At 49.8% G+C, this 14,165-nt stretch overlaps 1 protein-coding gene across 2 annotated transcripts in view; it reads right to left on the bottom strand.

Moving 5' to 3' along the window:
* Positions 1-3,305: 3,305 nt before the first annotated feature.
* Positions 3,306-14,165, bottom strand: part of Tmco3 (transmembrane and coiled-coil domains 3) — a 41,842-nt gene continuing 30,982 nt past the window's right edge. For both annotated transcript variants that reach the window (XM_028881261.2, XM_028881262.2), the window contains exons 11-14: positions 12,678-12,828; positions 7,931-8,010; positions 6,941-7,090; positions 3,306-4,019 (exon numbers count right to left, since the gene is read on the bottom strand). In XM_028881261.2, the coding sequence (XP_028737094.1) occupies positions 3,906-4,019; positions 6,941-7,090; positions 7,931-8,010; positions 12,678-12,828 (495 nt within the window). In that variant the 3' untranslated portion in view covers positions 3,306-3,905. The remainder of the gene's footprint in view (positions 4,020-6,940; positions 7,091-7,930; positions 8,011-12,677; positions 12,829-14,165) is intronic.

The following is a 14,165-nucleotide window of genomic DNA, read 5'->3' as shown; positions in this document are numbered from 1 at the left end:
GCAGACCATCTCAAACACCTGCACTCAGGCCCATGGTCCTAATCATCCTCTATGAGGACCTGCTGGGTAACAAAGAACCCAAGAAGGGCTCCCACAGGACATACATTAACATCCCACAGCAAAGAACAGGGGCACTGAGGGGAAGGGACTGCATGATGGAACCTCAAGATTAGATTCCATCCTGACTAGCAAACATGAATGTATCTCAGATCTGCTAATTGGATCAGATGCAAGCTTGAGAAGCTGAAAAATAGAAATCACTATTCTACTTGACACCTATCATGGCCAGCAATGTTGAGGTCATGTTTCTATAGTCTCACAGACAAAAACTACTGCAGCAAAATGTCAAGCAAAAAAGAAAATTAAGAAATTCTTATATTATGTGCTCACTGTTTGTATTGTGAGAGGTGTAAAGGGTATGAGGAGCTGGAAACTAGTCTCAGGTGAACCCCCAGATCACCTTGTTCCTCTGTGCGTGTGTGTGCGTGTGTGCGTGTGTGTGTGTGTGTGTGTGTGTGTGTGTGTGTGAGAGAGAGAGAGAGAGAGAGAGAGAGAGAGAGAGAGAGAGAGAGAGAGAGAGAGAGAGAGAGGAGAGCGAGCCAGGGGAACTATCTAAAGGTATCTGTTTGGAAATCTCCCAAGAATGGAGGCAATTGTCATCCAACCCTGAGCTTCAGCTCCCACAGTTCGGTCCCTTGCACTTTTCAGGTCAAACAGACCAATGGTCACTTGGCTGAAATGAGTAACAAAGGTGAAAACTGACAACCTTAGGGTCATAACCAGTTCTTCATGGTGCTGGTGAGCCCCGACTGAGATACAGCCAGAGCTTTGGGGCTAGACTGGCTTGGTTGCCTGCCGGTCACAGAAACCCATCCTTTTCAGTCTGTCCACCATGCTCTGGGCAAGTTTACTTCTACATCTTTGACCTCTTAACTCTGTAATGTGCCTGTAGTCTACCTTTCAAGAACCAATTTTTGGGAAAAAGAGTTCCCAGCACCAGTTCAGCACCATCAGGATAGGATAATTTTAAACCAGATGCTATCTGTGTTCAGCTGGGACATCCTGTGCCCATTGTCCTGCTTCTCTGTGTCGTCATTACCCAGTAAATCCCCTTCAGTGAATGGTCTGTCTCTCCCTTCCTTCTCCCTGTGTAAAGCAGTATTCTTTCTGCCCAGTCCAGCCAGGCAGGAGACATCCCTGAACACTGTGCCTTGCGTTTGTCCCTCCAGGCCAGGGTCCTCCTCCCTACTTAGAGGTGCAGTAACTATCATCTCTTCTCCTCCAGAACATGAAGTCCTTTGGGAGGGGTCCTGTCATCATCACCAGGCCCCACAGCCAGAGTAGGTGTGTGCCTACAGCCATCTTCTTCTTTCCCCTACATTCCATGCTGAAGTCAGCGCCTCCCAGGCCTTTCTACACACATCTCTCTTCCCCTTCCCCTTCTTAGTGGGGTCTCCAACTGTTCCAAGTGCCTTGACCTTTCTAGAACCCATGTCAAGAAGGCTAGTGAGTCAGCTCCATTCCCTCAGTTACTCAAGCCCCGCCCAAATGGGTGACAAGAAGACATTTCCGGCTCTGAATCCATGCAGCCCTGTCTTGACTAGTGTGCAGCATGCCAAGGTGACGCGGGCTGGTGGAAGCTAGGGAAACCAGACATAGTGTCCTTCCTACCACCACCCCATCTTCTGGGGACACAGGACCTTGGACGCATGTGCCTCCACACCTGTAAGTGGAGGAGCAGCATTTGCCACAGCAAATGCCATGGCATCATTTTATTCCGAAGCACTGATGCCCGGCCACTGATGACCAAGCTTTTGGAAGGCGGTGACAATGACCTCTTCAAGTTCTCTCTTCTGGACCTGACACTGTCCCTTCCCAGTCGGTCTCGCCAAGCAACCAACCTTTGCCTTCTTCAGATGTCACAGAGCATTCTAGTCACATGTAGCAGCAACTGCATCAGCATGCTCCTTTATCACATCCAGAGCACATGGGTCGGGGTGAGGGTGGGGTGAGGTGGGGTGGGGTGGAATCAGCAAGCAGATGCCACTTAGAAAGAAGAGCAACACCATTTTCTAAAAGCCTGTTTATATTGTTCTCCATTTAGAGAAGACATAGTCTATTCCAACTGACTTCAGTGGTTTAATTTATATTACTATAACCCATAATATGCATACATAATACATAATCACACCTAATATTCTGTCTCTTTACTTCAGAGTATGACAGTCAATTTGTCCTTAAAACCGGTATTTATGGGGAAATTCTTGTTAAAAGTAACAGCATACATATATATATGTATATACATACATATGTTCCGCAGTATACACACATATGTATATACATATACATATACATACATATACACACATACACACACACACACACACACACAATTGCAACTGTCAACTAAAAAAGAAAATACATGCAACTGAAAAATAAAGTACCTACTATGTGTGAATGTTTCCATTCCCCAAACTCAGGTGTTAACAGGCTTAATCCCCAATACAGTGTTGGGGCCCAGGAAAGTTTAAATCAGGGAGGACCCACTCTCATAGATGGATTAATTACGATATAAGCAAGCTCCTGGGAGTGGGCTCTCGCTCTGCCACTCTTCCCTCCTGGAAATCCCCTCTGCAGCACACAGCCCCAGGGCACCCTCCCCTCCCAGAGGCGAGGGATGGAGCCTTCCTTCCCTTGACCCTGTGCTTCCCAGCATCCAAAACTAAGAGACTACATTCCAGTTCCCGAGATTATCCGGCCACAGGCCTGTGTTACAGTCCTGGAGAGACTGAATGTGCCCCCCAGGGAAGCTCTGGCAAGGGCCAGGTCTTCATTTCTAGGGCACCTAATAACTAAAACATACCAGTTAAATTCCAAAGTTAGAACTTAAACATTTTTTAAACACATTCATTTGGTCTTTGAGAACTAAATGATGACGCATGAATGATCCTATAAAAAAAAAAAAAGGTCTGATGGGGCTGGAGAGGTGGCTCAGTAGTTAGAGCACTTGTTGCTCTTGTAGAGGACTCCGGATCTATTCTCAGAACCCACATAGTGGCTCCCAACCATCCATAACTCTAGGTCCATGGTATCTAACCCCCTTCTTCTGACTTCCTCATGCATCAGGAACACACATGGTGCACATACATTCAAGTAAATATACATACATACATGCAGCAAACACTCATACACATAAGCAAATCTAAAATTAAAAAAACAACAACATTGGCTAGGGTTTATGCAATGATTAGTTCAACACAAAAATCTAACTTAAAAAAATGAGATTGTCAGTAAGTTTCAAATAATTATGCCCTGATCATAAATGGTCTTTATTTAAGAATGCATATGCTTATGATTCAGAGACAAATATTTTTAAACTAAAACTAATAAAAATCAACATGAAAACGTTTTATTTAAAATAGTTACAAGGGGCAAGAAGACAGCAAGTCTTTAAAGATTAAAAGTAAGCTTCTAAGCTCAAAAATAAAATTAAAATCTCATATCACCATTATGTTTAATAACAGATATTTGACCAACAGATTATAATTGTACAATAAATAAAAAAAGGCTTTCTAATTTTTCTTCTTTACCAAAAACTCATGAGCTGATGAATTAACAATAGGGAGTTAATAATCTTCATTTAAAAAAAGGCACATTCAGGCAAAATAGTTCAGGTGATTGTAAAATGCAGTGTTAAAACTCTGTACATGATCAACGGACTGCAAATAAATTACTCTGGAAAACATGCCAGGAGAGCTTCTGAAAATGCAAGCGAACGTGAGGATACCGCCTCCTTGTCAACGCTGCTCTGTCTCTGACGGCAGGCCAGCGGGAAGGTGCAGCAACAGACCATGGCAGGACTCCGAGAAGGGCCCCACCCCGAAGTCTGTCGTCCTCTGGTGCTGTCAGAGGCTTGACCTCCTCTCGGGTCTCGGCACACACTTTGTGATGGCTGCTTTCCAGAGCACTGGGGCGAGCAGGAGGCTAAGTGTGGTCACACTCAGGATGAGGAGGTACACCTGTAACACATGGGCACAGTCACAGGAGTTCCGGGTACACCTGTAACACATGGGCACAGTCACAGGAGTTCCGGGTACACCTGTAACACATGGCACAGTCACAGGAGTTCCGGGTACACCTGTAACACATGGCACAGTCACAGGAGTTCCGGTACACCTGTAACACATGGCACAGTCACAGGAGTTCCGGTACACCTGTACACAGGGCACAGTCACAGGAGTTCCGGGTACACCTGTAACACAGGCACAGTCACAGTGGACACACAGGCACAGTCACAGGAGTTCCGGGTACACCTGTAACACATGGGCACAGTCACAGGAGTTCCGGGTACACCTGTAACACATGGGCACAGTCACAGGAGTTCCGGGTACACCTGTAACACATGGGCACAGTCACAGGAGTTCCGGGTACACCTGTAACACATGGGCACAGTCACAGGAGTTCCGGTACACCTGTAACACATGGCACAGTCACAGGAGTTCCGGGTACACCTGTAACACATGGGCACAGTCACAGGAGTTCCGGGTACACCTGTAACACAGGGCACAGTCACAGGAGTTCCGGGTACACCTGTAACACATGGGCACAGTCACAGGAGTTCCGGGTACACTGTAACACAGCACAGTCACAGGAGTTCCGGGTACACCTGTAACACAGGGCACAGTCACAGGAGTTCCGGTACACCTGTAACACATGGTACACCTGTACACAGGACAGTCACAGGAGTTCCGGGTACACCTGTAACACATGGGCACAGTCACAGGAGTTCCGGGTACACCTGTAACACATGGGCACAGTCACAGGAGTTCCGGTGGGGGGGGGGTACACCTGTAACACAGGGGCACAGTCACAGGAGTTCCGGGTACACCTGTAACACATGGGCACAGTCACAGGAGTTCCGGGTACACCTGTAACACATGGGCACAGTCACAGGAGTTCCGGGTACACCTGTAACACATGGGCACAGTCACAGGAGTTCCGGGTACACCTGTAACACACGGGCACAGTCACAGGAGTTCCGGGTACACCTGTAACACACGGGCACAGTCACAGGAGTTCCGGGTACACCTGTAACACAGGGGCACAGTCACAGGAGTTCCGGGTACACCTGTAACACATGGGCACAGTCACAGGAGTTCCGGGTACACCTGTAACACAGGGCACAGTCACAGGAGTTCCGGTACACCTGTAACACATGGCACAGTCACAGGAGTTCCGGGTACACCTGTAACACATGGGCACAGTCACAGGAGTTCCGGGTACACCTGTAACACATGGGCACAGTCACAGGAGTTCCGGGTACACCTGTAACACACGGGGCAGTCACAGGAGTTCCGGGTACACCTGTAACACATGGGCACAGTCACAGGAGTTCCGGGTACACCTGTAACACAGGGCACAGTCACAGGAGTTCCGGGTACACCTGTAACACATGGGCACAGTCACAGGAGTTCCGGGTACACCTGTAACACACGGGGCAGTCACAGGAGTTCCGGGTACACCTGTAACACACGGGCACAGTCACAGGAGTTCCGGGTACACCTGTAACACAGGGGCACAGTCACAGGAGTTCCGGTACACCTGTAACACAGGGCACAGTCACAGGAGTTGCGGGTACACCTGTAACACATGGGCACAGTCACAGGAGTTGCAGGTACACCTGTAACACATGGGCACAGTCACAGGAGTTGGGGCATGGCACAGTCACAGGAGTTCCTGGTGTAATACAGGGGCAACAGTCACAGGAGTTCCGGGTACACCTGTTACAGTCACAGGAGTTTCCGGGTACAGTGTAGGAGTTCCACATGGGCACAGTCACAGGAGTTCCGGTACACCTGTAACACAGGGCACAGTCACAGGAGTTCGGGGTACAGTTCCGCGAGGGTACATCACCAGTGTCAGGAGTCCTCGAGCGTCAGGTACAAGCGCACTCACAGAATGCAGAGGACCACATGCTGAGAACGTGCTCTCCCCGAGGGTCAGGAGGTACACTGTCACCCAGAGCTCAGCCATCTTTAAAGAGAGACAGAGTGCCGCGGGGGAGAGGACATCTGCAGTGGGAAGAGCTTTGACCACTGATGGAAAGCCGCGGTGGGTTCTGATAAATTCCAGGGTAGCAGCCTGGTTTCTCTGCTGGCCCGAAGTGACCCCTCCAGGGCCCCACACACGTCAGAGGGACTCAAACTGGATCTATGCTTTTCCCATGATGCAGCTGTGCATCGGGTCCAGTGACCCTCATCCTCTCGTTAGTAGAAAGGACTCTACTCCACGGTGCTTTGACTGTGTCCCTTATACCGCCACCTCCTCCCACTCCTCCCACAGAGAGACCACCACTGAACTGAAGATGCTCTGCAGGCTTCCCTGGGAGCGTCTATTGTTGGTTCAAGAGAACAGCCCCACCTTTCACTTCTCAGCCTGCGAATTATAATTACTGTAAAAGACAGCGGCATCACTTCCTGGCCTTTTGGCTAAGATCAGGCAGGCATAAAAGACAACAGCAGGATTAACTAGCTCTTTTCACCTAAGAAGTTTAACACCTTAAATGAGAAGGAAGCAGCCAGGGCCAGTTTCCATGGCCCCCATCATAGCTTCCCTCCAGGCCAGCTCAGGGCCAGCTTCCATGGCCCCCATCATAGCTTCCCTCCAGGCCAGCTCAGGGCCAGCTTCCATGGCCCCCATCACAGCTTCCCTCCAGGCCAGCTCAGTGCCAGCTTCCACGACCCCCATCACAGCTTCCCTCCAGGTCAGCTCAGTGTCCACTGAGAGCACGCTGCTCTCCCCGAGGCCCGGTGTGCCCGGATTCCCAAGTCAGGTACAGTGGGGCTGGGGAGTGTTCACTCTTTCCCAGAGATGCTTGCACTGAAGCATTCAATGTGCAACTCCACAGGGTTGTCACGCCCGTCGAGTCATAGACTCTCACCTCTCTCGAGATGATGCCCGCTCTCCGTGCTCGGCTCCCCAGAACAAAGGAGAACTCGCTGACCTGTGCCAGCCCTGCTGATACAATCCACTTGATGTACTGGCTGCTCCTCGGCAGGATGAGAGACAAGACCAGCACTGCCAATACAAACTGTGAGAACAGTTTATCACATCACTATTCATGACCAAAGGCCAGATGAAGTTACTCTCATAATACAGAATCGAGATGGAAAGAAAAAAAAAAAAAGCTTCTGGTCCAAATCAAGCAGAGAAGTGCATGCAGAGGCCTGTCAAATAGCCAGAAGGCACCAGATAAACAGAAACCATCCGGAATCCATCTAGGACAGGAAGGCAAAGGAAGAAGTTCGGATTCATTGACAGAAAGTGAGCCTTCCCCCAGCAAATCAAGTCAACGGCATTTAATATTCAGTGCTCAAGACAGAGGTGCATTCCATACGTGAGGTGCTCTCTGGCGAGCAGCCTGGACCCAGCAGGCAGCTCGGCACTAGCGACTCGCCAGATGTTGCCAAATGGGCCGTCACACTGTGGCTTAGCCACCAGTACAGGTCACACCGTAACTGCGGCCATGAGGATGGACATCTGGGAGTGCCCACCGGGCTTCCTGTATGCTGAAGCACACCTCCATCAGGAAGGAGGTGCTGGCAGCTCCTCAGACTTATCCACCACAAGCCTGCAGACCTAGAAAGATGCTCCCCAGCCGGGCTTCTGCTAATCCCCCCGCACCCCAATTCTGAAACGTCATCCTAACATCCAAACCGCTGGGCCAGACCTGCCTCCTTGGATCTGCCCAGGGCGTACATCGGGAGGGTCTCCACACGGTGGCATTTGGAGACACAAGTGCCATCGGGGTTCTGTGGGACTTATGCAGTAGCTGGCTGGAAACGGGCCAATGGGAAGTGCTGTGCTGTGTAATGAGTAATGGAGCAGTGTGGACCTCACCAGCTCTGAGTGCTAGGAGACAGCCTCCTACCTTCATGACGACCACAGACAGGGTGAGGAATACCAGCACGGTCAACTCATAGATCACAAAGGTGGGGAACACATGGAGCCCTGTGGAGACAGAGAGACAAGACCCCTCAGAACAGGCTCAGGCCATCTCTCCACTGCAGACCTGCAACTCTAGCACACTAATTAAACTTGCTCTTACAGAAGAACTAAACTAAAACCCAAGTCCTTTTGAGGGCTTTGCCAAAACCCTCGCCCTCTCCTAGGGAAAGAGAGAGGTATGGCAGTCCTCCTCCATGAGGCCACACCTGCAGAGAATGCAGCGAAATCCCCAGGAGGCACAGGACCCAGCACTCCTTGCCCACCCGGGACCTAGGCAGACACAGCTTGTGTGTGCACAGCAGCCACAGGAGAGGTGGGAATGTTCCACATCTACACACGGTCTTTGGCATTTCTCACCATGGGGCATGCCTGGCCCTAGGCCCTTCTCATTGTCCTTTGTTCCTCCCGAAAAGGACAGGTGGCTATAAGTGGAAACGTCTCTGCCCACTCAAAGCTTTGTCATCTTCTCAGGAAAACACCGGCACCTGGAGATTGTCTTCCTATTAGAGGTTCCTGGCCCCGGGAGTCAACCACTCAATAGACTCTGTGGCCTCAGCTCTTGCAGACCATGTTTCTGTTTTACTCACAAACACAAACATAAGACTGCTCCCTTTCTTTCCTAGACGGTTTCCTCTTCCTGAAACACGGAGATGCTTCCTCAAAGTGGTTCGGACTCTGGTATGTATCCACCTGACCCTCCAGCCTCTCCAGCTGTACATCCAAGGTCCTTTTGGGGCTCTCTCCCCTTTTAAAGATCTGTTCTCAGAGCTCATGCCTAGAGATCATACTGCTACCCTAAACTATGACTGGACCCCCTGCCTCTTCCCACCACATTCCCGAATGTTCCTCATGTCCTGTTAGGCCCACGACAGGCCCCTGGAGCCTCCTCATGTCCAGCCCTGGACACTCAAGACCTGTACCACCAACCCACACAGACCTCCTTGGTAAGGCCATGGTTTAGATGTTTTTGGTCAGAGCCCATCCACATAGGTATAAGTCCAAAAGCTGTGCGTGGTACAGTAATACTCATCCTGTCCCACAGCAACCACAGCTGGTGGAGAGTCCCCAGACCCAGCCCACATGGGACAGGCAGAACCCACACACTGGGGCACTTAAGCTCTCTGTCTTCCTAGATTCCCGCCTGCATGCCACCCAGGAAGACCTCTTTTCAATAGACAGGAGGTTGGGCTGCACTGTGGACAACTCCCAACTGACCCACACCTCTCCCATGGAATGGCCTGTGCCAGGCATTGGTCTGACCTCTCCCATCCCCAGGCTTTCCCAGGAGTCCCTCCTCCTCCCCCTCCCAGGAAATACCGTGCGTCCTACCCTAGTTATGACGCTCTCCTGCAATGATGACATTTGTTTAGCCCATGCACACAGAGGGTTTCTGCACCTGGGCTGTAGGCGGGAAACGCCTTCCAGATACCTAAGCCTACCCAGAGCCCTTCTGCTCTATGGACGGTATCACTTCCTTGCCCAGATGTGTGTGAAGGAACAGCTGGGACATAGAATCCACTTAAACCAGTGGTGAGGGCACGGCAAAGGTGAGACAGAGAATCTGCATCTCCACAGCTTTGCCATAAGCATCCGTGACAGGAGGACAGAGGAGCGACGCGTCAGTCGTGAAGCCGCTGTCATTTGCTCTCATGGTCAACACCACATGCTCTCAGCGTACAGCAAACTCCGCAGGCTCCACCACTGGCCCCAGCCAGTCTCTTGGCCTCGTTGTACTTGCTTCCTCAAGTCTGGGCTGGAGAGGCAGGCGGATGAAATATGTCCTGAGAAGTGCATGGTCATCCTTGTGGTCATTAGGCCGAGGGCCAGGCCTCAGGTGTAAGGTCTGCAAGATCCCCCCAAGCCAGATCCCATTAGGTGTGTAAAGTCCAACTGCTAGGCCCCGCCCCTCAGAATCTTCATAATCCGAGGGGTGGTGGTGGTGGTGTGTGTGTGTGTGTGTGTGTAATACTCAAAACTAGACCAAGCGGTTTGCACTGTTCACAGACCCAGATGAGGATGGCTGGCAGTGTGCGGCAGCAGCCGCTCTTCTCCAGAGAGAACACCACAGGCCCTGGATCCAGCTCTGCCGCTGCCGCCGGCTATGGACTTCACTGGGCTCTCCAGACCCTGCTGCGGCTTTCTCCACAGGGCCATCTGGAGTCAGAGTCTGCAGGAGGTAACCGAGGTGTGATGACACAGAGGTGACCCCGTCTGACAGGGCTGTGTCTAGTATGAGGGAGTCCATGAACATTTTCTTTCTAGTCAAGACACTTGGGAGGCATGAGAGAAATCTGTTGTTTGAGGGACCTGGTCTGGGGTCTTAAGTCCTAACATCCGAAGCGAGCCACACATATAATAGCTGTGTCCTAGTAAAACTGCATTTCTAAAACAGGGGACAGACTAAGTTGCAACATGGACTAAACCTTCTCACCGGTCAGAACATGGGCTACAAAATCTGGTGCCATATCTCCAGCACTGTGCTGCCCACACAACCCTGGGTCACGAAGCCTCCAGCCTCACAATAGCTCCTCTCTCCCCATGAGCCTGGTGTCTTCCTTCCACACAGAAGGCCCTCCCTCGCTGTGGCCCGCAAACTGCTCCTTGTTCCTCACGCTCTTCGAGTGCAGTCTCTTCTCAGACACAGGCTTGCGGCAAACGGCCTGGGATTAGGGCTGTGACTGTCTGGTGGCTGTCCTTGGACTTGCTAACGGGCACCTGCAGGTACACTTCTGCCTCACTCCCCTCAAGGCTGAAGTGTCTTCTCAGTGGAGAGCATGTCGTTTACATGATCAGAGCCCTGAACAGAGACCCACTGACTGGAGATTAGACCGACGGCTGTATGCGGGTCTCTTCAGAACAAAGCTTGAATTTCCCAAAGCAAACACACACGGAATCTAAAGATCAGGGAGCAGATGTTTCTGTTCAAATACTATGCTGGCAGAACTCCGGGTGTAAACAGACCTGCTCTGGGGCTGGAGAGATGGCTCAGCAGTTAAGAGCATGTAGTGCTCTTGCAGAGGACCCGAGTTTGGTTATCCGGAACCTACACTGGGTGGCTCACAGCCAACTCCAGACTTGGGGGTATCTGACATCTCTGGACTCAAGAGCAACTGCACTTATGTGCAGATACCCACACAGACACATACATATAGTTAAAAATAAAGCAAATCTTAAAACAAAACAAACAAACCAAAAAAAAAAAAACAACCCAAAAAACAAGAACTACTCCAAAGTTTAGATTCTCACTTTTACTCCATGCTTTTGATCCTAGCACTCAAGAGGCAGAGGCAGGCAGGATCTCCATAAGTTCAAGGCCAGGCTGGTCTACAGACTGAGTTCCAGGACAGCCAGGGCTACATAAAGAGACCCTGTCTCAAACAAACAAACAGGCAAAAATATGGATACTCAATGATTCCAGATGACAAGATATGGAGGGGGAATATGAAAATGTGCCATATAAAGCTTGGAGCTCGGCTCAATGGAGGTAGACCATCAAGTGGGAACAGAAGGCCAGAGAGTCAGAACTAGCAAGCTGTTGACATGCTCCGTGGGTGTCAGAGAGTTGAAGCTGGGGTACAGAAGAGAGGCAAGAGATGGGTCGTGGTCTGTGTGGGTCACTACACTTGGCTGATGTCTTGTGCCCAAGGGCCTTCCCATTGTGAACCCTCTCCTTCAAGATGGACAGAGCTATGGACAGACTTTTGTATTTTCTTATTTATTTGTTTATTTATTTGTTTATTTATTTATTTATTTATTTATTTATTTATTTATTTATTTATTGCCGCCAGTGCCTGCCAGCGGGCCGGGCCCACCAGCCTTTTGTATTTCTATGTAAATCTCAGGATTATGCTGTGGGATGTCTTTCTATACGCTGTGAATATGTGTTGTGTGAATATGTGATTGGTTGATAAACGGAGCTGCACTGGCCTATGGCAGGGCAGGATGGATCCAGGCGGGAAAATACAAGAGAGACGGGAGGAGGAGAAAGGAGAGGCAGAGAGACACCGCCATCCCACCGTCCAGGGAGCAGCATGTAATGGCACACAGGTAAAGCCACAGAACATGTGGTGACATACAGATTAATAGAAATGGGCTGAGTTTAGTTATAAGAGCTAGCTAGCAAGAAAACTGAGCCACAGGCCATGGCCATGCAATTTGTAATTGATGTAAGCCTCTGTGTGTTTACTTGGGTCTGAGCAGCTGCGGGACTGGGCGGGACACAGGAAAACTCGCAGCTACAGGACTAGTTTTCCCCACCCTGGGAGACTGCACTCCATCTGCAGACCAAGCAAAGCACAGGAACATCCAACAATAAAGCAGAGAGGAGGGGCCAGGGTGCAGTAGGACTCTATCTGCTGTCCCCCGCCTCCAGGATGAGACCCACTGAATTCCCACAGTTGCATGGCATCCTTAGGAGCCTGGCACTGGGACCTGAGGACGAAGCTTAGGCCCCTGAAGGTCACCTGAAATGGCTATACACATCCTCACCAGGGCACTGATGAAACCTGACAAGCAACCAGCTAATTCTTGTCCTTTTTTTTTTCCCCTCCCCATTTTCCCTTTTTTAAAATAAGTCTTTTCCTCAGACTGCAGAAAAGCATATTTACATACAGACATTACAGACGAATCTCACATGCTTATCAAAGGCATGGCAGCCCTGCGGGGAGTACCTATGGATGCGAAGAAGATGATGGCCAAGAAGTCACGGATAGGCTCGATGTAAGTCATGATTTCCTCTGTGACCATGTGCCCTTGGGAAGAGACCAGTGCTCCAGCCAGGAAGCAGCCGAGCTCCATAGAGACGTCCAGCAGCTCTGTGACCTGGGGATGAGGAATCAGTTTCATTCGGGAACACACGGTACTGCCCAGTCTGATATACTTAAGGGTGCTCACAGCCTGACACTCCTCAACCCGACAGAAGAACCACAGTGGACAGCAACAATGCCTAGGACCCAAGCACCACCCCAGAGATGCAGGTTCCTATATGCGGCCCCAGTGGGGCCCAGGAGTGGCCAGAGAGCCCATACACCAGAGACTAACATTGGTTGAGCTAATCATACTTGGAGATCACTCATGTAGATCGCTGTGCTATTTTTATATTTTCCAACCTTTATTTTAATTTTTAAGACTTTTTATTTTATGTGCATTGGTGTTTTGCCTGCATGTATTTCTGTGTGAAGGTGTCGGATCCTCTGGAACTGTTACAGACAGCTGTGAGGTGCCATGTGGGTGCTGGGAGCTCAATCCTGGTCCTCTAGGAGAGCAGCCCTGAGCCATCTCTCCAGCCTGCCAACCTTGATTCTGAATAGCTGTAATACATTTTTTAATCTACATCAGGACAGAGCCAGTCTTTGCCACTAAAACTATTCCTGTTACTGACCTCAAACTTCACAGAGAAGACAGACAGCCACCACAGGCAACCACACTGACAGGGCACAGAGGAAGCTCCCATCAGGCAGAGAGGATGAGAAGCATGAAGAAGTGAGCCAGGTCAGACGGAACTATAGAAAATAACAACAGTCCAACACGAAACACTTAAAAAAAGAAGTACCACTTACAATGACACCAAAACCACCATCAAACAACAAGACACAGATGCCACAAAATGGCAGGACTGTCATAGCCAACACGAGACGCCACCGAGGTGCCAGAAGGAGCCAACAGTGAGGAGGCAGACGCTCTGCACCAGGAAGGTGTCACTACCTCCTGAAGGGACTGACGGATTTAGGGATGCCGGTGAGACTTATGCAGGCATGAGAAATGAAAGGCTAGACCTGAAAACTTGTGAGGAAGTTGGAGAAATCGCAAATAAAACTTATGATGATCCTGACACAGAACCAAATTTGGGCCAGAATGCTCCCGGATGTCAAGCTACAAAACTGTGTGAGAGCAAGCACAGATTAAGATGCAAAGCAGTAGCAAATCAAAATAACACCCCCAACCCATGCATTCATACACACACACATACACACATTAGCAAAGACACATGTACACATCAACCCACTAGATATATACACACAAATATATATATATATATATATACATTTACATATATATATACACTATCCACATGTATTTACAAAAGTGCACATGTGCACGTATACCTCATACAACAGGTACAAGAATGAATTTAAACATACAAATGTACGACACAGCTA

Source organism: Peromyscus leucopus, chromosome 17 (assembly GCF_004664715.2).
Source record: "Peromyscus leucopus breed LL Stock chromosome 17, UCI_PerLeu_2.1, whole genome shotgun sequence".
In the NCBI taxonomy this organism is placed as follows: domain Eukaryota; kingdom Metazoa; phylum Chordata; class Mammalia; order Rodentia; family Cricetidae; genus Peromyscus; species Peromyscus leucopus.
Note: the sequence above shows the minus strand (reverse complement) of the source record. Positions and strands in the feature narration are given on the sequence as shown.